Source organism: Rutidosis leptorrhynchoides, chromosome 3 (genome assembly GCF_046630445.1).
Source record: "Rutidosis leptorrhynchoides isolate AG116_Rl617_1_P2 chromosome 3, CSIRO_AGI_Rlap_v1, whole genome shotgun sequence".
In the NCBI taxonomy this organism is placed as follows: domain Eukaryota; kingdom Viridiplantae; phylum Streptophyta; class Magnoliopsida; order Asterales; family Asteraceae; genus Rutidosis; species Rutidosis leptorrhynchoides.
In genome coordinates, this window is record NC_092335.1 from 225,033,626 (window position 1) to 225,058,793 (window position 25,168).

The 25,168-nt window shown below is 35.7% G+C and overlaps 2 protein-coding genes and 1 pseudogene across 2 annotated transcripts; all 3 read left to right on the forward strand.

Annotated features, from left to right (window-relative positions):
* The first annotated feature begins 7,098 nt into the window (after positions 1–7,098).
* LOC139900841 (uncharacterized) lies at positions 7,099–8,343 on the forward strand. Its single transcript, XM_071883594.1, has 4 exons — positions 7,099–7,353; positions 7,436–7,573; positions 7,835–8,009; positions 8,075–8,343. The coding sequence occupies exons 1-4, from the start codon at positions 7,099–7,101 to the stop codon at positions 8,341–8,343; spliced, it is 837 nt and encodes a 278-aa protein (XP_071739695.1).
* Positions 8,344–8,394: 51 nt separating this feature from the next.
* Positions 8,395–8,862, forward strand: LOC139900842 (uncharacterized). The gene has a single exon (XM_071883595.1). It carries the CDS (start codon positions 8,395–8,397, stop codon positions 8,860–8,862), a length of 468 nt encoding a protein of 155 aa, XP_071739696.1.
* Positions 8,863–14,722: 5,860 nt separating this feature from the next.
* On the forward strand, positions 14,723–24,878 carry LOC139897250 (protein transport protein SEC23 C-like; annotated as a pseudogene).
* The last annotated feature ends 290 nt before the right edge of the window (positions 24,879–25,168 follow it).

Genomic DNA, 25,168 nt, shown 5'->3' on the forward strand with positions numbered 1-25,168 from the left:
TGATATTTTTAATTGCTACGACATTCTTAATTATTGGGGATAGGCCTATCGGGAGTAACGTCCCCGATACATTTGACTAAGTCTTTGTATTACTTGATAATGAAATTAAACGACAAGGACAGAACAACTTGTCACGGGGCAAACAACGTTTAGTCTAAATATCACGCACTGGCATAACTTTTGATCATGCGGGAGATCAACTTTACAAACTAAATCTTATGGTCTAACATTATTACTGTAATCATTATTTATGACAAATCTATGAACTCACTCAACCTCGTGTTGACTTTTTAAGCATGTTTATTCTCAGGTACTTAAATATTGCTTCCGCTGTATATCTGCTGCTTTGATGATGATTGCTTGCCATGCTTGGAGTCTTCATGCATTACTTACCAATTCATTTAAAAACATTTAATGTAATCTATTTATCTTCCGCTGTAAAACTCAATAAATCGTCTCATATAGAGTCGTTCTTGTTTATACAACTGTAATTTGATATAATTAGTCACAAATACCCCAGGCCCTATTTGGGGGTGTGACAGATTGGTATCAGAGTAGGTTGTTGTAGAGAACCAGGATTGCATTTTATGTGTGCCATATACAATTAGGTATCTTAGCAATGTAGGACTACAACTTTCCTTGACCGTAGCGCCTTTACTTGTTGCCTTTAACTGTTAAATGCCACACTATGCTTTAGAAACTTTACTTATCTTAGAATGCCGAGCCAACCTAAAAACTCTGCTCACTTTCCTAAGTATTATCCAATTACGCCACCGTATTTAAATGCGACACCATGATTTCTGAAATTCTTGACATTCCTATGCCATCTATCATGGTTTTGTGTATTACATATGTATTACATGAAATATTATCCATGATTTTTTGAAACTCCTATAATTGTTACTATTCATACTCAAACGTATATAACTCCCTGTTATATCACGTACATATATTCCTTATACCTTTATGCATCGGTTTGCGAACCGAAAAATGTCATTGGGTTATCACAGTATACGAATTGAAAGTTTTTAATCGAAAGTTTATCTGATTACATACTTATCATTTTAATCTCGACACGTCATACCACCATTATTACATAAATGGAGTATAGATAAATCATATCTTATCATATCTATCCCAATAGACTTTGTCTAACGCTTTTCCTAAATTCCCTCCATAAATTACGGATACCTTTTTGCTATATATATGTATTCAAGGAAACGAATATATCATTTAATAGTCAACACACATTTCATATCAAACCCTATTCCAAACACATAATATGGATTTCTCACCTGATTCCTCAAGTTCCTCTAGCTCCGAAGATAACGTGACGGGAGCACACCCACCGATTAATTACCATAATTTCTTCAGAAAATGAGGATGGGATGGCGAAATACTCACCCTATGGAGAAACGAAGAAGGTACTCCTTATCATGAGCCAAACTTACCACCAAATGTCGGAGTACTCGATCCGCTTACCGGCGAACCTGTTCGTAATACCGTTTACACTCTTTTCACAAGGATTTTCTGCCTCGAAGGTCGACTCGATGTAGCCCAAGATAGTATTCGTCCTCTAATCCCGAATTCTAACCAGATTGGGTTATTAGAAGAAGTTAGAAGACTTCAAACTAAATATCAAGAATTGACAAACCTTACGGAGGAATGGGTAGAACAAATCCATAGACTCGAGCGTAAATTAGAAACCCTGGAGGAAACGGTGCACGATTTGGAAGCTAGGCTCACACCTACTACCCAAGTACCACGAGCAACACCAGCAGCATAACCAGCACCACCAGTACTAGCAATACCACCAACATCACCAACACCACAAGCACTGAAGGCACCAGTATCAGCAATAGCAACACCAGTACCAACAGTACCATCAGCATCACCACCAACAACATCAGCTTCATCAACAACAACATCCGCATCCCACGCCTCAACATCACACTCAGTACCTCAAACATCAACATCATACGCCCATAGATACCAAGGAATATTAGTAATAATGAGTTAAGATGTATTAACTCATTCTTCGTGAAGAATTATATATGTATACCTTATATATATATATATATATATATATATATATATGATTTGGAACAATAATAAATCTTATCATACTAAGCAATTACGTGTGAATCTCAACTAGTATGTACTACTTGGTTAATTCATATCACTAATATGCTATGATGTACACCCTTCGTTAATGACTTAACAATTGTTAATCACTGCTTCAACACAATAAACTCCATTTCATAATAAATCAAGTGTAATGATGAATGTATTGATTCATAACTTCATTAGCGAAATATTTTGCGACAATTATGAAATCTCTAAGGTTTTAGAGATTATTCATTCTCGTTTCAACCGTAAATCAAATGAGTTAATATTATACTAACTCATTAAATTCATGATTACATCTGAAGGAAAATATATATGTATGTATATTTTCATAAAGACTGTAATTAAAACTCTTTTGTACAAACTGTTAATTGTGAAAATATTTTAACTGGTAGATAATACCCTAGAAATATTTATATCTCACATTAATATGTTACATTGTACATTCTTAAATTCTGATTCTCATGAATTATATTCATTCATATTCTATGATGAATTATCATATCAAACCACCGAAATTATCATTCAGTACTTTTAAAATCAATAACGCCTATTCGTTAACCATTAGATCCGTTGACGATTACAATCAACGTTTAATCATCTAAAAATAAAATTTCTTGAAACCATCTCGGATTAATAACCAATGATTCAGATATGGTAGCATTAAATACAGAGGAAACAGAAGAATTTTTCTCATCATTGGATCTTAGAAATTCTAAGATATCACCGTATCTTTCGTTATAAATATTCTCTATATTTCTGAAGATATCTTCATAACGATTCTTGACCGCAATTAACTGTCTCCTTGCGATATCTTTATCACATCATAAAGGAAACTGTTTTAGTTTCTATATTCTGTAAAATTCAAGTTTAAATTATGAATGATTTGAAGTAGTGTTGGGAATTGAAGCATGAGTTAGTATAATATAATGACGTCAGGCCAACGTTATTATATTACAGTAAGTCATGCTAAATTTTTAATGGAAGATGATGATTTATAGACTTTATAATCATCATTTGCCATGTTACACGACTCTTACATTCTACTTAAATCTCTAAACATATCAAGAACATATTTTTTTTTATAGTCCTATCTTTCCGGATATTCTGGTAATTTGACAAATCAAATCGTGCTATTACCTTTCCTTCTGCTTTGTATATTATGATCATTAGAAACTTCATACCTACGAATTCTGGACCATTACTTGCTTTACGAAAGCATGAAGCTTCGACATATAAGGGAAAATATAAAGCCCAATAATAACACTGAAATTACAAACCGTGTATATCAATGCGTATAGCAATATAAAGACATGGGAGAACTAAAAACACAATAAATCTTAGAGCATAATAGAAGTAAACAGACTCCTCTGGTGGGAGTTGGAAAAGAAGGAAGATTATGGCGATAACCAATATAAGGTCAAGAATAAGAACTGGATTGAGCATATTAAGAAATCTTTTGGAAGTATGAATTGAGGAAGAAAGTATAGAAGTGGTGAAGATAATGAAACGGAAGAAGCTAATTTATAGCGAAATTCTAGACACAGCAATCGAGACAATTCACCGCATTTAATTAAAAAAAATCCTAATTTTCTTAATTACCGGAGAATCAAATCTTATAAAAATTATGAAGATTTCTTTAAATCCCTTGAATTCCGGAAATTAACTTTAACCATATCAAAAGTTAAGGTGAACATTTAATTTCCTCATTTCACTCTTTTGTGATAGTTTCATTTATACTCTTTCTATAATCGAATCGTTTTATCCATATTATTTAATATCGATAAAACTCTATTTTTCAACTCATATTCATCATTCTTGTTGTAAAGAATGACGATCTCTATCAAATTTCATGATTATGATTTTCATGAACTCCTCTCTATTTTGTCTACCCTAATATTGTGGCATAAATGCTCAAGGTTTAAATAAGCTCACTATTATTCATCACACATTTCATGTATATTGAAATGCTTGTATAACGTCATCATCTCTTTCTGAGGAAAACGTAATCAATGACACTCTTGTTAAATCCTTTAGATAACCTCCGCATTAATAATAAAATGCACTTCGTAGAATTTATGGATCGTAAGATTTAAACGCTAGAAACAAAACAATATCCTATTAGTTGGAATTCACGAAAGAACCCGAGCATACCTGGGAACGTGAAGACCAAAAATAAACGAAAATATCCTCACCTGTTTACAAACAACGCTGACTGATGGCAACAACTAAATTTCGAGACGAAATTTCTATTAACAGGGGGATACTGTGACAACCCGTAAATTTCTGGCAAAATTTAAACAAAAATCTTTATATGATTTCATTTAACCTCGACTAATTCTGACGATTCACGAACAATTATTTGTAAATAATTACGCATTAATTTGATATATTAATATTATTATTATTAATATCCTTTTTAAACAAGATATCAATAATTAATATCTTTATTATCAGTATTGTTATTATGAATAAAAAAAATATTGACAAATATTCTTGGAAAAGTAGTAAATCAATTTGTTTATTTTAAAAAAAATATATAAAAAAATCCTTAAAATAAATGATTTTTTTAATAAAATAAATAAATAAATAAATAAATTACTTTTTAATTAAAAATTATAATGGAAAACTACTTTTATTATTTTATTTTGTGCATTATCCCATGACCTAACATTTAATACTTTTGAATTTTAAAATCCCATTAAAAATTAAAATATTTCTTTTTCTTTTAATTATTTTATTCTTTGTACCTAATTTTTTCAAGTATAAATACCCCTCATTTCTCATTCAAACTCACACCAAAATTTCTCTCATTCTCTCTTTGAAGAATTACTACTAGTAAGTATTCTTTTTCTTACTTTTTACTTTTTACTATTTACTATTTACTTCGGTTTATTATTATTTTTTAACCGAAACATGTAAATAATGTTATAAATTATATGCAATTAAAATTAAAATAAATAACATGTTATAATTAGTAATATATGTTACTATAAAAGTATTTTTATGAATTAATATATAGGAGTTATAATTAAAATTGAGTTATTGAATATATATGTATATACGCACCTAACGTGAAGGTTATAATTAAAGATAGCGTACAAAGACTACAAACATCACCGCTACTTGTGGCCTAGGGTGATCCTTGTTACCATTATGGGACGCTTGTGGATCTCGAATGCCAAGACTTAGATTCTGGTCAAGAGATCCTGGGCCGCTCGGTAACAATAGATCATTCGAGTGACTTGCATGTTAGCGACGAAGTTTGGGCGAGATTGTACAACATCTTTGTTAAGAATTATAACCCGAACATTCTTAAACTAGAAGCTTACTATAAGTGGAAGTTTTTCATAAATAGTAGGTTTTCAAAAATAGAAACTTTTGAGAAATAGAAACTTTTCTCGAAAACCGTCACTGTCAATATAGATGCTATATTAATAAACATACTTTATGTCAAGTTAGACATTAACTAATCAAACGTTATACCTCAAGGTTGATATCCAGATCACTTACTTGCTTTACTTTCCTTCTTGCGTAGAATACTTCAACTGCTATTTAATGTGAGTTCATCTGCTCCCTTTTTATATATTTTTGGGCTGAGAATACATGCGCAACTTTTATAACTATTTTACACGTATCAACTATTAAACTGTGATATGTTGGGCTATGACCAGCAAGTCCCCAACCGACAAGTATAAACGATAACTTGTACGGGGCAAACTTGAAAGTCTAGTCTAAATATCAGTACCAACTATTAAACTGTGATATGTTGGGCTATGACCAGCAAGTCCCCAACCGACAAGTATAAACAATAACTTGTACGGGGTAAACTTGAAAGTCTAGTCTAAATATCAGTACCAACTGTTAAAACTATGCTATACCCGGCTATGTCCGACTAAGTCCCTACAATGATATTTTTAATTGCTACGGCATTCTTAATTATTGGAGATAGGCCTATCGGGAGTAACGTCCCCGATACATTTGACTAAGTCTTTGTATTACTTGATAATGAAATTAAACGACAAGGACAGAACAACTTGTCACGGGGCAAACAACGTTTAGTCTAAATATCACGCACTGGCATAACTTTTGATCATGCAGGAGATCAACTTTACAAACTAAATCTTATGGTCTAACATTATTACTGTAATCATTATTTATGACAAATCTATGAACTCACTCAACCTCGTGTTGACTTTTTAAGCATGTTTATTCTCAGGTACTTAAATATTGCTTCCGCTGTATATCTGCTGCTTTGATGATGATTGCTTGCCATGCTTGGAGTCTTCATGCATTACTTACCAATTCATTTAAAAACATTTAATGTAATCTATTTATCTTCCGCTGTAAAACTCAACAAATCGTCTCATATAGAGTCGTTCTCGTATATACAACTGTAATTTGATATAATTAGTCACAAATACCCCAGGCCCTATTTGGGGGTATGACAGAGGTCACCTGAACAAGCAAGTTGGATGGAACATATTTTTAGTGAAAAGGAAATTTGAGAAGCCATCTCGGGTTGCGATAACTCGAAAGCGTCGGGGCCGCATGATTTTCCCTTCAAATTTTTAAGAAACTTTTGGGTGTCATTAAAATCGACTTGGTGAATGCAGTTCAATTCTTTTGGGAACGGGGAGAAATTTGTTTTGGGTACAATGCGTCCTTCATTCCTTTAATTCCGAAAAAGTCAGATTCGATGGGGTTGGGCGATTATAGACCAATAAGCTTAATCAGGAGTTACTACAAAGTCATTTCAAAAATACTTTCCAATCGTCTTCGAGAAGTTGTACCGGATCTTGTCGGGGGTGAACATACAACTTTTTTGAAAAACAAGTCAATTTTAGATGGGTTTTAATGTTAAATGAAGCTGTTAGTGATTCAAAAAGGAAAAAATTAAAATCATTCATATTTAAAGGTGATTTTTCAAAGGCTTTTGACTCATTAAAATGGAAATTTCTATTTGACATAATGCGGTTAATGGGTTTCGGGTCAAAATGGGTTAAATGGATTCACTCGACGGCTCCTAATTCGGTGCTCGTAAATGGTTCACCAACTAAGGAATTTAACTTAGAAAAGGGGGTACGACAGGGTGATCCACTATCTCCATTTCCTTTTATTTTCGCAAATGAAGGGTTGAGTTTACTTGTTAAGAACGCGGCTTCAGAAGGTCTGTTTGAGGATATTTCTGTAGGTACGGAAAATATCCCTATTACACATCTTCCAGTACGCGGACGATACAGTGTTTATTGGAAAGTGGAGACGGCGAAATATCTTAAATATAATGTTAATCCTTAAGAATTTCTAGAAGATTTTAGGTTTGCAAATCAATATTTCAAAGAGCTGTTTATATGGTGTCGGGATTTCGGGTACAGAATTGAAAAGAGTGGCTGAAAAAATCAGGTGTAAAGACGGTAATTTACCATTTGATTATCTTGGTCTCACGGTGGGCTTTAAGATGAACAAAGAAAATGATTGCTCCCGGTAACTCATAAATTTGAAAAAAAGACTTTCGGAGTGGAAATCAAAAACGCTTTCATTTGGTGGGAGATTAACTATTATCAAATCGATTCTCTCGAGCTTACTGTTGTACTTCTTTTCAATCTTTCGCGCCCCTTCGCGTGTCATCAAATTGCTTGAAAGATTGCGTTGTAAGTTTTTTTGGGGCGGGATTGGGGATATCTCTAAATTACTTTTAAAATATTAGGATTTTGGCGGGCTTGATATTGTGTCTCTAAATGCAAAAAATGTGACACTTATTTGCAAATGGTGGTGGCGTTTTCTTAATGAGAATGACGCCCTTTGGATCAAAATTGTCAAAAACATTTATGTACGGGACAGAGGGTTGGGAATTATCTCAAATAATCGGTGTAATTTTCGAGGTACACTCTGGAGTGCTATTGTGAAGACATGTTCAAAAACATTGCATACGGATATCAATTATAAGGTTCGTTTGAGAAGATGATCGGTACGGGCACAGATACTAAATTCTGGACGGAAAATTGGATCGGTTCTCAATGTTTCAAGGATATATTTCAAAGACTTTACATGTTAGAAATGGAGCAAAATTGTAATGTTTGTGATCGGGTTCAACGGGACGAAACGGGTTTAAGAATTACATGGAATTGGGTCAGAAATCCAAGTGGCAGAACTATGGATGAATTGGCTGTTATGGTCGAGCAGATTACAAGGCATGCGAAATTCAGCAGCGGGTAAGATAAGTGGTTTTGGCGTTTGGATACTAGCGGTATTTTATCTAGAAAAACTATGTCGACTTTAATTGATAAAAATATTTTGGGTGAGTTTGTCGGTCATGGACAAACCATGATTGATAAGCTCATCCCAAAATCTATAGGTATCTTTGTTTGGCAAGTTATTCGGGGTAGGCTATCGGTCCGTCTTGAGCTCGACAAAAGAGGTGTTGATCTCGATTCGGTTCGGTGCTCGGTTAGTGACAACGCTTTAGAATCTATTGAACATATCTTACTTGGGTGCACTTTTCCGAATGAAGTTTGGTCTCGGGTGTGTCATTGGTGGTGCCGAAATACTCTTTTTATCCTCACTGATTTTCCTACAACTTTTAGCTTAGACAACGGGAATAACTTGATGATCCAGGGGAATATGGTATGGCAAGCGGTTAGGTGGATTACCGGGTATCAAATCTGGAAAAATAGAAACGAGAAAGTTTTCAAGAACATATCCAAATATAGTGTGGAAATCTTTGTTATAGAATGAAACCCGTAGGTATAACTTTATTATAGCATGATATATATAGGGATACAAGGACACATATAAACCCTAGAAACTTTAATGGACCGAGCACACTACACAAGTAGATTGGGCTATACTTCTATTTTAACACTCCCCGCAGTTCGAACGGCGAAATCGCGAAAGTTCGAACTGACAAGAAATACTAAACATAAAAAGAATAAATAAAAACACAATTTTCTCTCTAATTTGTTGTATCGAATTGATTGAAATCGCTGATTGGTTCCGTTGCTTGACTGCGTTTCCTTTTCCGTGACCTTTTTTTTTACGTCGTGGCTTGTTTGCCTAAGGATTGAGCAGGACTTGAGCTTTGAACTTTTATTGCCAACACAATCTTCTTCAACACTGCAAAATAAGAGAGAGATTTTTTTTATTTTTTTTAAACATCAAGAAATAGCCAATATAAGTCACCAAACATTGTTGAACATATTTATTTAAAACATAGCAAAGTACCAACAATTATCCCAAAGAAACACTTAACAATTGTTCAATAACCACAGTCATTCACATAAACCCAAAAGCTTCATCAATTACCACCGCGGAGACGAAGAACAAGGTGAAGGGTAGACTCCTTGTCTTGAATATTGGCCTTCACGTTATCGATAGTGTCCGAGCTTTCGACCTCCAAGGTAATGGTCTTTCCGGTAAGGGTTTTAACGAAAATTTGCATCCCTCCCCTGAGCCTCAACACAAGATGAAGTGTGGACTCTTTTTGGATGTTGTAATCGGCTAAAGTACGGCCATCTTCTAGTTGCTTTCCAGCGAAGATAAGTCTCTGCTGGTCTGGGGGGATCCCTTCCTTGTCTTGGATCTTGGCCTTGACATTGTCAATGGTGTCTGAACTCTCGACCTCGAGAGTGATGGTCTTACCAGTCAGGGTTTTCACGAAAATTTGCATCTTGAGATTACTGAAGAATTTGAATTGAGAAAAGAACAATTAATTTGATTGCAGTGTGAGGTTAAACGGGTGGGAGGTGATGATCGCTATAGAGGATTTACCCAGGATCATACCGCTCGGATACCATGTTGAATAATAGAACCTCGTAGGTATAACTTTATTATAGCATGATATATAGGGATACAAGGACACATATAAACCCTAGAAACTTTAATGGACCGAGCACACTACACAAGTAGATTGGGCTATACTTCTATTTTAACAATCTTCAATGAAATGCAAGTTAAGAGTTTCGAATGGACCTCAAAAAGGGGGGGAAAACTATCGGTCGCATGGCATCAATGGCTACTAAATTCGATTTTTGACCGGGTCTCAGGGACGGCGAGAACCGGAATTGGCTAACATATTAATTCTTAGTAAATTTCGTGTTTCCTAGTATTCTGTAATTATTGTAATGATTTTCGTGTAGCTTTATCTTGCATGTGTTTCGTTGTATTGGCATGGCTTAAACAAAGCTATGCCCATAATGTACAGTTCCATACATGTTAATACTAGGGGTGTTCAAAATATCCGAATCCGAAATCCGAATCCGAATTATCCGAAATCCGAATCCGAAAATATCCGAAAAATCGGATATCCGAAAATCGGATATCCGATTTTTCGGATTCGGATATCGGATGGAGTTTTTAAAATTTTCGGATATTCGGATATCCGAATATCCGAAAATTTTTGAAAAATCCGAAAAAATTCGAAAAATATCCGAAATATCCGAAAATTATCCGAATATCCGGAAAATTATCCGAATATCCGGAAAATTATCCGAAAATATTCAAAGTTCTTCAAAAATATCGGATATTCGGATAATCCGATATCCGAATCCGAAATTTCGGATATCCGAAAATCGGATATCCGAAATTTCGGATTCGGATTTCGGATGGGGTTTTTCACTATCCGAATTTTCGGATATCCGAAAATTCGGATATCCGAAAATGAACACCCCTAGTTAATACAATGGTGTTTTTTTTTTTTTAAAAAAAAACGGTTATTTCTTTTTATATTTTCAATACACATTAGTAGACCATATGGTGTTTCATGATCATAATTTGAGAAATAACTGGTGCATCATAATTCTAAAAATAAATGACCCGATGACATGAATGGATGGTGATCAGTGATATGAAATATAAGATCATAAATTATGATCTTATGCGCATTAATGGTTGCAATGAAAACATTAGATGTAATATTCTTTTTTAACAGTACTACAAGTGAATATATTCTTTATAAAATGCTTTGATCAACAAAATGGATGAAGTTTTTAAATAACTCTCGTCATTTTATGTTTATATATACATCAAATACATCAATAATAAATTATTTAATGCATGTGGAAAGCCATAGTTTGTATTTTTATGTTCTGACATATTTTATACGGAGTAACTATGTCCATAATTGCATGATGACTTTTCATTATGAAATTGCTACCATTTTTTTTTTTTTTTTTTTTTTTTTTTTGCAAAAAATTGGAATGAAATTAAAAATGATTTTTCACAAAGAGTGAAAGAAATCATACTAAGTACAAGATGGGGTCAACATGTGCTTACAAGCTTTATTTGCCCATTTGAACCACACCCTAATAGACAAAAAGCATTGAAAACTATAAGAACAAATACACTTGAAATTAGCACTAAAAACTTATATATGATACCATGTTACTGGTGCGGGTAACTCTTGGTTTTAAGTAATTATCAAAGTGAAAGGATAACTATTAGTTTTCTATGCATTTAAAAATGGTTGTTTTACAACGGTTCAAGAATTGATAATAGTTAATAATTATTGTAATGGACGGATAGATATTATATTATTCTATGGTGGTTATGGACTTATGGGTTGTTAAAACTTATAGTTGGTAAGACAATGGTTTGATTGGTGACATCTATGGGGCTATTTGTCGGATGGTGTTAATCCACTGTAAAAGTCACAAAAACAATCTTATATATGGTTGTCAAATGACCGTTTTGTTACCGAATAAAATAATCATGAAGTCTTTATCAATGATTTTCATTTGAGTTATGTCCACAAATCATTTGATGGTCTATCAAGATGGTATAAGTTAATGAAACAAATATGTTGTTATATGGAATGAGGATTAGATGTTGCTTAATAGACCAAAAATACCGGTACGATATTGAATGTAATTTATGCTTTGGAAATTTGGTGGTATGATGTATGTGATTACATCAAGTGACCAATATAGTACAAGTGTTGAAAAAGTTAAGCATAATTTTGGTCTAGCATAGAAGTTGTGATGTGGTCCAGCGGTTGGTGGTCTGCCTCCTTTAGGAGAGGTCAGAAGTTCGACCCCTATTGGCTACATATTAACCCACAATTTCATCCCTGCCAAGAAGTTCCACCAATGACACCTTTCCCACATCGGGTTGGGCGGTAAAGGGGAAGGGGTTTCACCGTCCATGCCCCGTATGGGATTGGTGCAGGTTTCCTCCTGGGCACGCAGTTGGGGGGCGGGTATAACTGTGTAGGAGATGAACGCGTGTGTAGTTAAGTCCCCCCGGGTGATTCTAACAGTTGTCCAAAAACATTTTTGGTCTAGTATAATACATTGTGATGTGGCTTAAGTATTTTAGTACTTGTAGAACTCAACCATGAATTATGGTTTAATACACAATGAGAATCCTTAAAGTATATTAAGAATGTTTTGAGTTTACTATTGATCAATATGGTGATACAACTACAAGTTGTTGGACTTTACACTTGGTATAGATGTGGTATCTTGAATTAAGAAATTAATGTTGAGATTATTGAAACTATAAACTTGTTGTCATTTCTTCTTGGTCTTAGAAGAAGTTGACTAAAGTATGTTTATAATTATAATCTCACTATCCAATGTAATGGTAATAATTGTGTGCATGATGATAACGGAGATACATTATTAAGGGTGTACAAATTATAGGTTTACGTTTGTGAGTTGTGAAAAGTGGACATGTGTTATGACTAATCAATCAATTAACTTGAGTACTTGTAAGTTTCATATGGTAAAGTAAGAATTTGGTAAGTCCTTGGATAAAAGGATGACTAAGAGAAATTAATTGAAGTCGAAATGAATGAGATTAAAGGTCATTTTGGTCCCTAGTTATGGGGTGCCCTATGACTAAGGCATATCGTCAAATGCACAAAAGGAAAAATCTAGATACTTATGCCTTAGACAAATTGTGTTTCGTGGTTGATCACGAATGAAGTGATATAAGTGAATTTTGTTGGATCAATACAAAATTTTACAAAATCACTTGCCAAAAGAATTAGCCGGAGACTTAAGTGCGCACAAGTAGGCTAATGATGTGGGATTGAAGTCCAATTTAGATCTTTCAAAATGGGATACCCAATTTCCTTATAGTACAATGCTAAGAGCTGAATTCAATGTGGAAAGACTACAATCTGAAGATTGAAACACATGTATAATATGATCCTAAGGTATGTGTTCGGACCCGTAAGATAAAGTAAGGTTTAATTATAACTCTTAGTAATTTTATTGAAACATTATAGTGCGGGAACAAGATTAAAGAAAACTACCAATATGAACATAAAATTTGTCGCTTCAAAAAAGCTTAGGACTTAGCTTTTGATATATTCATGAATGAACTGAAACACAGGGCTTATAAAATTGTCAAGTTTTATTGTAGAAAGTATGAAACTGATGTGTATATTATCTTCTCTTATTAAATTGGATTGATGGGTTTACGAGCACCCTATTTTTAAATATACTTGAACTGTGTAATATATTAGGTGGAAATTTAATTTTTGAAACATTTCCATTGATGTATTGATTTGTCCGTATGTTAATTTTTAGTAAATCAAGGATTACACTAAAATGGAGGAGAGTTGTTATTTATTTTAGTGTTATCAACGAATCATTTTAGTGGACTGAATTTACTAAGGTGAAAGTGGTAGCTATCTTTTCATTGCCCTAAAACGGATTCGAAAAGTATGGAGTACACGTCTGTCAAAGGGGTAACGAGATAGCTAGAGCCGAGGAAACTAGTTTGCAAATTGCAAACTGAATGGTAGAAATGGACCGATGGATGCGCCACATCTATTGCATGATGCACCACATCATGTGCCTAGACTGGACGAAATAATATCAGTGAATATTTGGTGCGTCGTGTCTTTAATTGATGTGTTGCATTGTGTGCTGGAAAAGGACCAAAACAAGGATTTTTCTCGCTTTGTATATTATTATTTTATATAAAATAATATACGAAACATGAACGCATAACGTGATATGTTGATGAATACAAATAGACGAAGCCAAACCCCGTAAATATAAAACATTCGTCGTAATATGTAATTTATCGAAAAGTTAGGGGTATTATTTGTAAAGTACTAAACTTGCGGGGTTTAAAATGTCACTCACTTTTTAATTGATATATTACCCCTACATTCTAAAACTCATGAAGATTTTTTACCCTTACATTCTAAAACTCATGAAGATTTTTGTAGTTTCAATTGTTTTAGATTGTAGTTTTGTGTTTGCGTTCACACTACAATCGACCCCTCACCTTTGCCTCAAATTACACAATGACCCCTCTAATTTTCATTTTCTCATCGGTAAAAAAATGTAAATATACATTTTTATTAAAATAAAAGAAACAAATTCCACCCGAATCTTTAGCGGGTCCTATCTTTTCGCTCGGTACGAGTTAAATTTTTCCGAACCCATCGTTCAACTCAAAAAAATCTTACGAACACAACGGGACTAACTATACGCGAAACGGACACTTGAAAAAAACGCTCAATATATCGGACTATATTCAATACATATACACACTTATAATACGCTCCGTTAACTATGAATACGCAATCCAAAACCCCGCGGCATCAGGCGGCTCCTTTTTCTAGTTGATTTCTATTCTTCCTGCAAATTAAACTCGACTGCACTCACTGATCACCATCACCCCAAAATATTAAAGTAATCAAATTCAGTTCATTAAAAAGATGACAGAATTCTTGGATTTAGAAACCCAAGATGGTGTACGGATGCCATGGAATGTAATCCCAGGAACCAAACAAGAAGCTTCTCAATCTGTAATCCCAATATCAGCAATTTACACACCAATCAAACCCTTACCAAACACCACCCCTCTTCTACCCTACTCACCTCTTCGTTGCAAAAACTGTCGATCGGTTTTAAACCCATTTTCAATCGTTGATTTCTCAACCAAAATCTGGATCTGTTCATTTTGTCTTCACCGGAATCACTTCCCCCATCACTACCAATCAATTTCCGAAGACAATCTTCCGGCTGAATTGTTTCCCCAATACACTACAATTGAATATGAACCTCAAAACGAAAGACCCGTGTCGCAATTTACACAATTAGTCCCTCAAGTTTTCTTCTTTGTGATTGACACTTGAATGATTGAGGAGGAAATTGGGTTTTTAAGATTAGGGCTTGAGAGGGTGATTGGGGAAATACCTGGGAATTCACTTGTGGGGTTGATTACTTTTGGGAGATATGTTTGTGTTCATGAATTGGGTTTTTTTGGTAAGATGAATAAGGTTTATGTGTTTAATGGAGCTAAGGAGATTAGTAAAGATCAGGTTTTGGAACAAATGGGATTCTTTTTGAAGAAGCCGAGACCGGCTACAGGTGTTGTTGCTGGCTTTAGAGATGGACTTTCGCATGAAAGTATTAATAGGTTCTTGTTGCCCGCTGCAGATTGTGAATTCGCGCTGAATTCGGTATGTTTTTTGGACTACATTATGTAGAGTTTGTATATAATGTAGTTAAACTTTTGTGTACTGTTAATTATAGGGATAATGACTAGAATGAATTCAATAGCACACTGCATTAAACGGTACAAATATCCACTTTTGTATATTTAATAGTACCTTAGTATATTTAATAGTACCGGTAATTTTCGTAATGTATCTTATTTCTATTATATTACAACAAACATCACTAGATAGCCCAGTGGTTGGTGCTCTGAGTTCCTTGCAAGAGCTCTCATGTTCGAACCTTGTCTAGGACGAATATTTAGTGGTGGCCAGGGAGGCCCTGAGTTCCTTGCAAGAAGTCTCAGGTTCGAACCTTGTCTAGGACGAATATTTAGTGGTGGCTAGGGATGGGTTCGAAACAGCCAGGGAGAAATCCTGCTTTGCTGGGTACATCAGTATGGGGTCAGATTACTCGCCCTCTCAGGTAGCCCGAACAGGGCGTACCCCGCCTAGGTGGGATCGGATAATGTTGTTGTACTACACGAATCGGTACATCTTCAAATATGTTGCTATTTTTTTAACGTAGTTATTTGTTTATATTGTTATGGGGCTTTTTGAAGTTGTTTGTTATGTTTAGTTGCTTGTTTCAATTGTGTTGAAGTGGAAACTTTAAAGCATTTGTGTGAATGTGGAAGTTTAACTTGATATTATGATAGGTATTAGATGAGCTTCAAAAAGATCCTTGGCCTGTTCCTGTAGATCAAAGGGCACCAAGGTCAACTGGCACTGCGCTAACCGTTGCCGCTCATTTGTTGGGTGTATGTGTTCCTGGTTCCGGGGCTAGAATTATGGCGTTTTTGGGTGGGCCAGCAACTGAAGGGCCAGGTTCTGTGAGTATTATTGTCACAGTCTATAACATTCTTTAATGTTATGTTTATGTATAATATATTTTTCTGATTGTCACAAAAGTGTTGATGATATCTATTTGTTTTTTAGATTGTATCGAAAGCCTTGTCTGAACCTATCCATTCTCACAAGGATTTGGATAAAGATGCTGCTCCGTTTTTTCACAAAGCAGTGAAGTTATATGAAGGACTTGCAAAACAGCTTGTAAATCAAGGACATGTTCTTGATGTGTTTGCTTGTGCTCTTGATCAGGTTATATTTGCTTAATATATTTTCTTTTTTAGTTATGCATTAATACAACTGTAACAGAGATTTAAGAATCCAGAAATAACTAGAAATTGTCACTGGTTTTGGTCAATATATACTCAGTTTCTTTATTTAGTATGCTTTAATTAATGTCTTTGTTTATGTTTATTTAAATGAAATTTTAGCAAAGTTCAGTTTTGCAGAACTCGGAATTACTTGATGAGTACTCGGTTTATGCAACTTGGGGAGTACTCGTTCAAACTTGGTCAAAATCGGTCAAAACTTATGGATTACTCGGGACTACTCGGAAAATCAGTCAAACTCAGTCAAAATTGGTCAAAAATAAGTCAAAATCGATCAAAGTCAAACTTGGTCAAAATCCGAGTACTCCCTAAAAAGTTCCAACCAAGTATTCCCTGATCATGGATATTTGAAACCTTGACTAAGTTGACCTAAAAGTTTATTTCTTTTAGGTTGGGGTCGCTGAACTTAAAGTTGCGGTTGAAAAAACGGGAGGACTTGTTGTGTTTGCCGAAAGCTTTGGCCATACCGTTTTTAAAGATTCTCTCCTGCGTGTATTTCAATCCGGTGACAATGACTTGGGTCTAGCATCCAAGTAACGTTTTCACCTTTTGCTTGTCGTGTTTGTTAGTGCATGAGACTATTATTTTACTTAATTTTTGTTTTTAATGAAGTTTTCAATATACGCAGTGGTATATTCGAGGTGAACGTCTCAAAGGATATCAAAATTCAAGGGGTTCTTGGTCCATGCGCGTCACTTGAAAAGGTTCATATTTCATTTTGCGATTTTAAAATTATGGTTTTTATTATTTATTATTAGATATTCAATATAGTTGACTGAATCTTGTTTTTGTGCAGAAAGGTCCGTTGTGCTCCGACAATATTATTGGTCAAGGGGGTACTACTGCTTGGAAGATGTGCGGTCTCGACAAATCGACTTCGTTGTGCTTAATATTTGATATCGTGAAAAAGGAAAACCGGATGTTATTGGTCAAGCTGCAAACAATCAGTTTTATTTCCAATTTTTGACTTAGTAAGGACGGATTGAATTTTTTTTTAATACTATGTGCCTGTTTTGTTGGTTGTTAGAACGTGAATTGAGTTGCTACTCGTAATCTGAGACAGTTATCAGCATAGCAATGGACAAATGAGGCTTCGAGTCACCACCCTCTCGAGAAGATGGGTAACCGGACCAGGAAACATACAGGTGGCAATTTCAACCCATTTTATTTTAACTTTTATAATGATTATGAGAAACGAGTATTTGACCTTATTAGTATCCGTATAGAATTCTTGCATGGCAAATTAAGGATCAAAATTCGTAAAGTTTACCGGTTATTTGACATGTTGCTGTTTTAATTCATCATAGATATTGTTTGATGTCAAATTCATCTGCATATTTCATTAAAATTGTTGAACATTTTTTCGGATTATTTTTGTGTCTTGATTTGTTTGTATATTAAGGTACTCTCGTTTTTTTTCAACTTCTCTTTATGGCGGGTTTTTTATTATTTCAAAAAGTGATATATACTTGTTGACTGGCAAAAAATATGAACTTGGTTTTGCATATGTAGGATTTAATTGCTGGTTTCGACCAAGAAGCTGCTGCTGTCGTCATGGGACGCTTAGTTTCTTTTAAAATGGAAACAGAGGTAATTTATTCTTTTCTGAAACACACTAAAATTTATTAGATACTGGCAAGGTTGAAAAAGACGCGAGACGATACGATTCGGTCAGGATCATGAAAGGTCGAGACGGACATTGACCAACGTTGACTTATAAATAAAAATATATTAAATATGTAAATGTTTTCTATAATGTGATATTGTATTTATTAATTTATCTTTAAGAGATACTATGTTAATTAGTGTTTTTTCAAGCTAATATTTGAATGGGCTTGGGATTTTCGTTTACACCAAAACAAGGTCAGACCAAAAGTCAACTTTTGACCGACTTTGACCCAACATTCACCGACGTTTACCATACTTTTTAGCGTTGACCGACTAATTAAACGTTTTTGGGCTAAACGGGACGGGCTAGCTACCAAACCGTCACAACATCTGCCGCAACCGTCGTTTGTAACCATGGATACTGGATTGGTCAAGTAGTCAAGCTGCAGTTAACTTAATAGTTTATGTGCCCAAATATCGCTTACCTTTTGTAGTTTTCTAAATATGATGTAGTTACTGTAGGAAAAGAAAGATTTTGCCCAGTAAATCATCTTTATAAGTAAGAAACTGAAAACGAGAACTGCAAATAAAGAAGCGGGAAGAGTGAAATAATTAAGGCTGCCACTTGGTGACCCTAAACATATAGCATAAATACCTGACTATATGATGTGCATCATCAAGCTATTTGACCAAATATAATACCTGACTATTGGTATTCTTACTTCAAATGTTGCAACATATATAGTTTACATTCAGGGGTGATGATTTCGGTATGACGATGTATTTATTGATTCTTTCATCAACTAAACTCTTTTGTCTTTTTACAATATGCAGGCCGAATTTGATCCCATAAGGTGGCTTGATAAAACATTGATACAATTATGTTCTCGCTTTGGGGACTATCAGAAAGACAGTCCATCTTCTTTTGTCCTATCTCCACGTTTATCAATTATTCCTCAATTTGTATTTAATTTGAGACGATCTCAATTTGTTCAGGTGCTATAATTGTACTAAAGTTATAAAGTATCCAAAATTGTAAGTTGAGATGTTCTTAATTGTTCTACAGGTGTTTAATAACAGCCCAGATGAGACGGCATATTTTAGAATGATTATGAACCGAGAAAATGTTGCAAATTCAGTTGTGATGATTCAGCCTTCTTTAATATCGTACGCTTTTAATTCTGGTGCGGAACCGGCTCTCTTAGATGTGGCATCCATTGCTGCTGACCGGATCCTTCTTTTAGATTCGTATTTTACGGTCGTTGTATTTCATGGGTCTACTATTGCTCAGTGGCGAAAAGCTGGCTACCAAAACGAGCCCGAACACAAGGTATACTGTTTTATGTTTAATTAATATTAATATTTCGTTTATTTAATTTTCGTTTAATTAATTTTCTAACTATAATTCTACTCTGTCGCTTTTTTCTCTTCCGCTTTTTTCTCCAACGTAAACTTTGTACCAAGAGTGCCAAAAATTTGCTAGTCTAATTCATCAAATCTGTCGATTTTAAGAAGACACCACCACTCCTATTTAACTCGATTATAGCTAACGATCAGAACCAGACCAGTCTCGTCGGCGTCGGAGGTCCCACGCGCCGCCAAGAACATTCGCCGTAGGTCGATTTTTCCGGCCAATTTACAAGCTTTTCCGGTCAAATCCCGACGAGTGAACAATCACAGACCCCATTCCTGGCCCAAGAAGGTTTTTTCGCATAGAATATTACCACCCTTTGCCTCACCGCATTACTCCCGCTGACCGCCACCGCCACCACCGCCGCCTGTTACCGGAAATTAAATTTTCCGGCTGGTTACGTTTCTCTCTCTCAATTTATCTTTGTGTTAACTGCTATCTGATTCTTGTCTATTACTAATATCACTGTTTTACTTGCTTTCTTATACTTGTATTTATTAGGTGTAAAAGTATAAACGTATTTCTGTCTAGACATATATTGATATATTTATATTTATATAGACTATACTGATATATTTATATTTGTAGTGATATCACTGTTACACTTGCTTTTCCTTTTGAAATCTTTATATTATCCATAGCATACATCTATATTTTATTTTATTTTCTGTTCTTAATATCATAAGTAATAACAAATACTTTTTAGCATAGTCATATTTTCTTATTTTTAGTCTCTACTTGGGTCATCTTTTGGTATATAGGTTAATATAGATCTTACGCATACCTATGGTAACTTGAGGTCATGTCCTCCTAGTTTAGGGGTGGGTAGGTCCAGAGGGGTTAGAGGCGGTAGTAGGGTGGCCACCCTTGGTAGGATTAGAGTGGGTAGTTGGAATATAGGAACCTTGACGGGTAAGAGGATTGCGCTCATTGATACCTTTCTTAAGTGTAATGTGGACATAGGGTGTGTTCAAGAGACTAGATGGAAGGGTGAAGGGGCAGTGGATATTAAGGACTATAGGTTGTGGTACTCGGGTTCTAGGATAGCACGGAACGGGGTAGGTATCTTTTTGGGAAATCTACATAAGGATAACGTTGTTGACGTGGGTAGGTTTAGCGATAGGATTATGTCGGTTAGTCTAATTATTAAGGAGGAAACTTTCACGGTCATTAGCGCGTACGCACCTCATGTGGGTTTAAGTGATGCGGAAAAGAAGAGTTTTTGGGAATTGTTAGATGAGGTAGTGAGGGGGTGCCCAGCGGATCATCGACTAATTATAGGAGGTGATCTGAATGGACACATAGGAGTGGAGGCAGAAGGTTACGAGGGAGCCCATGGGGGTTTTGGGTTTGGTCCTAGAAATGAAGAAGGGCGCTCAATCGTTGAGTTTGCCATTGCCCACGAGTTGGTTGTAGCTAACTCTTTTTTCAAGAAGAGGGATGCTCAGTTAGCCACTTTTTATAGCGGGGGCCGTTGCACCCAGATTGACTTTTTGCTCCTTCGTAAAGGGGAACTTAGGACATGTAGGGACTGTAAGGTCCTTCCAGCATATACGTGCTCCTCCCAGCACAGATTGTTGATCATGGACCTAGTTACCCGGGGAAGAGTTCGTAGGAGGGCTAAGGTTGTGCAACATAGAATCCTTTGGAAGAACCTACATGGAGCGAAGGCAGAGACTTTTAGAACGACTGTGGCCGATAGATTGAGTGTAGAAGGGGATAACGTAGCCCCTGCTAACGTGGACCAGTTATGGAACCGCATGGCGTCCACTATCAGAGAGGTGGCAAAAGAAGCTTTAGGGATGGCATTAGGGACATCGAGAGCCCATAAGAGTAGTAGAGAATCGTGGTGGCTTAGTGACGATGTCCAAACGAAAGTCGTGTTAAAGCAGATGAGGTTTAGGGAGCTCATTACTTTTGGAGAAGGGACACCTGCAGAGAGAACTAGGGTAGAAGAAAGATATAAAGAAGCTAAAAGAGAAGCAAAGAAGGCCGTAGCAATTGCAAAAGACAAAGCTTATGAAGATTTATATAGGAAACTAGACTCTAAAGAGGGAGCCAATGACATATATAGAATAGCTAAAGCTAGGGAGCGAAGAGGCAGGGACTTAGTTAACGTCAAATATATCAAGGATGAAGCGGGTCAAAGTATAGTGAGAGAAGACCTTATTAAGAAAAGATGGGAAGAGTATTTTGCATCCCTTTTTGGTAGGGAAAGAACAGAGTGGAACGGGGAACTCCGCGAGGTTCGTGAATATCAAAACAACTGTTACTGCACGAGGATTAACCAGGAGGAAGTTAGATCAGCCCTACGAAAGATGGGGAGAAACAAAGCAGTAGGACCAGACCAAATCCCGATTGAGGCGTGGAGGTGCCTAGGAGGCGATGGGGTTAGATGGTTGACAAACCTTTTCAACACGACGTTTAGAAGCGCAAAGATGCCTATGGAATGGAGACTCAGTGAGGTCATCCCCATTTACAAGAACAAGGGAGATGCACAAATATGTAGTAATTACAGAGGCATAAAGTTACTTAGTCATACTATGAAGCTTTGGGAGAGAGTGATTGAGACGAGGCTCCGACGCGAGCAAAGGTTTCAGAGAACCAATTCGGTTTCATGCCAGGACGCTCGTCGATTGAGGCGATTCACATCGTTAGAAGCCTTATGGAGAAGTATAGGGAAAAACAAAAGAACCTACACATGACGTTCTTAGACCTGGAAAAGGCTTATGACTGTGTCCCGCGCGAGCTGATTTGGAAGACTCTTAACGCTAGGGGTGTCCCAAGTAGATATATAAGAACTATTAGAGATATGTACGATGGGGCGAAGACTCGCGTACACACGGCAGTGGGAAACACAGAGTTTTTCCCTGTAGAGGTAGGTTTACATCAGGGATCGGTCCTTAGCCCATATCTTTTCGCTTTGATCCTAGACGAACTAACTAAGAGGATACAAGATAACATCCCATGGTGCCTAATATTCGCCGACGATATTGTTTTAGTTTCGGATTCCCAGGAGGAGCTTAACAGAAGGCTAGAGCAGTGGAGGACTGCACTAGAATCAAATGGCCTACGGATTAGCAGACTTAAATCGGAGTACCTTAGATGCGATTTCAAGACGGGCGAAGAAGAACAAGAGGATTTAGTGGATGTCAGAATTGGGGATCAGATTTTACCTCCACAAGAGTCCTTTAGATATTTAGGCTCGATGCTTCACAAATCGGGAAGGATAGATGAGGACATGACGCATCGTATACGAGTAGGATGGTTGAAGTGGAGGGCAGCGAAAGGGGTGTTGTGCGACAAGAAGGTACCCCTTAAATTGAAAGGGAAAATTTTCAAGGTAGCAATCAGACCGGCCATGTTGTACGGCTCAGAGTGTTGGCCAATGACGAAAGCCCAAGAGAGGAGGATGGAGGTGGCAGAAATGAGGATGCTTAGGTGGACGTGTGGCAAGACCATGCTAGATATGATACCAAATGGAGTTTTTAGGGAGAACTTGGAAGTTGGGAACATAACCAACAAGTTGAGGGAAGGACGACTTAGATGGTTCGGGCATGTTATGAGGCGCCCACTTTTAGCCCCGGTTAGGAGAGTCGAGACCCTCGTTGTTGGGGGCTTAAGGAGAAGGGGTAGACCCAAACGTAGGTTGGAGGATAGATTGAAGCTTGACATGAAGGAGCTCTTATTGACCGAGGACATGACTTCTGATAGGAATTTGTGGAGGAGTAGAATTAGAATAGATGACTAGGTTCTACATGGTGTTTATTTATCTTATATATTTATATTATATTTCTTGCCTACTTGCTTGTGTGCACTTCATGTATGTCTTTTTTTTTTTTTTTCGTGGGACTTTACGTATTGGTTGGACATGTTTTATGGATATATAATATATCTATACTTATTGTAGCATATTCACATGTTTTATTGCACTATATGGTTACATGTTTGTATTACATTATATAGCAATTAATTTATACGTACTTACATATCACATGCTTTTATGCTAACATAGCATACTTATTTGTCTATGTCTACATAGTATACCATCTATTTTATACTGCATATTATACCTATATGCTTCTTACCAACATGTTTACGTATACTTATTGTACTTACATTACTTGTTATACTTGCATATTTGACACTCACATATTTTACTTATATTTTATATTACTCAATATTGTTATATGCTTTATTTACCTATATATATCGTATTGGAGTATACATTATTCATGGTAAAGCTTCTATTTTGCCAACTTTACTTGTATATTTTTACTTCACATATCGGATTTCATGGTTCTTTCTGGTCGGAGGTCCCTAGGAAGCAGCCTCTCTGCTCTACAGAATAGGGAGGGACGACTTCCTCTACCTGGGGACCGATAGGTATCCTGGGTAGAAGAATGACTTCCCTTTTACTTTAGGGTAGATGAAAGGACTGCCTACATCTAACCTCCCCCATACTCCACTTTAGTGGAATTGGGTATTGTTGTTGTTGTTGTTGTTGTAACTATAATTCTTATTAAATTGCAGGTTTTTGCTCAATTGTTGCAAGCTCCTCTTGATGATGCTGAAGCTATAGTAAAGGATCGATTCCCAGTACCTCGTTTAGTCGTTTGTGATCAACATGGCTCTCAGGTAATACATTTTTATTTTATTATTTTTTTTTTTTGGGAATTATCTGAGTTTCCGACTCGCTTTGCGAACCGATCGCATTAATAAGATTTAGTATTGAAGGAAAATATTCGTTTTTAATTGTACGAATTGTGCAGGCTCGTTTTCTACTGGCAAAACTAAACCCATCGGCTACATATAATTCAGATGTTCCTCCTATGCCAGGTGGCGATGTTCTCTTTACGGATGATGTCAGCTTTGAAATCTTTTTAGACCATCTTCAACGACTGGCAGTTCAATAAATGATTCTAGAACAGTGTACACCATAGTTTTCTACAATTTTTTAAGATTGCACATCCAAGTAGATTGTACAGTATTTCATTTCATTTCTCTTGTAGTATTGTAGTTTTTGCACATGTTTACTAAGTTTGAAGAAATATATTTATCTCACAATTTGTATACAGGTAACATGTTTTTTCTTCCACATGATAGATACTTGGGGAGTGTTTTGGATATCTTTTTTTAGTTGTATAGCTGATTATCAAGTCTAAATACCTATTCAGAAAATGTCTATCTTTTTTTTTTTTTTTTCTGTGTTATAAGAAATAAACACTTAAAAATAATTTGTTGACACTCTGTTAGACTTACTTTTGTTCAATTAAAACTGTAATGCCTCTATGGTACTCATTGGGCTTAATTTCAACAAGGATAGTAATAGTAAATAGTAATTCCATTTCATATTAAACATAACAAAACAAGTTTCTATAATCGAAT

What these genes read in the sequence shown, in the direction of transcription:
- LOC139900841 (XM_071883594.1), top strand. Translation starts at nt 7,099, where the DNA reads ATGCGGTTAATGGGTTTCGGGTCAAAATGGGTTAAATGGATTCACTCG. An exon ending in TCCCTATTACACATCTTCCA is followed by an intron (nt 7,354 to 7,435) that starts GTACGCGGACGA and finishes AAGAATTTCTAG; the next exon opens with AAGATTTTAGGTTTGCAAAT. An exon ending in TAATCGGTGTAATTTTCGAG is followed by an intron (nt 8,010 to 8,074) that starts GTACACTCTGGA and finishes ATCAATTATAAG; the next exon opens with GTTCGTTTGAGAAGATGATC.
- LOC139900842 (XM_071883595.1), top strand. Translation starts at nt 8,395, where the DNA reads ATGTCGACTTTAATTGATAAAAATATTTTGGGTGAGTTTGTCGGTCAT.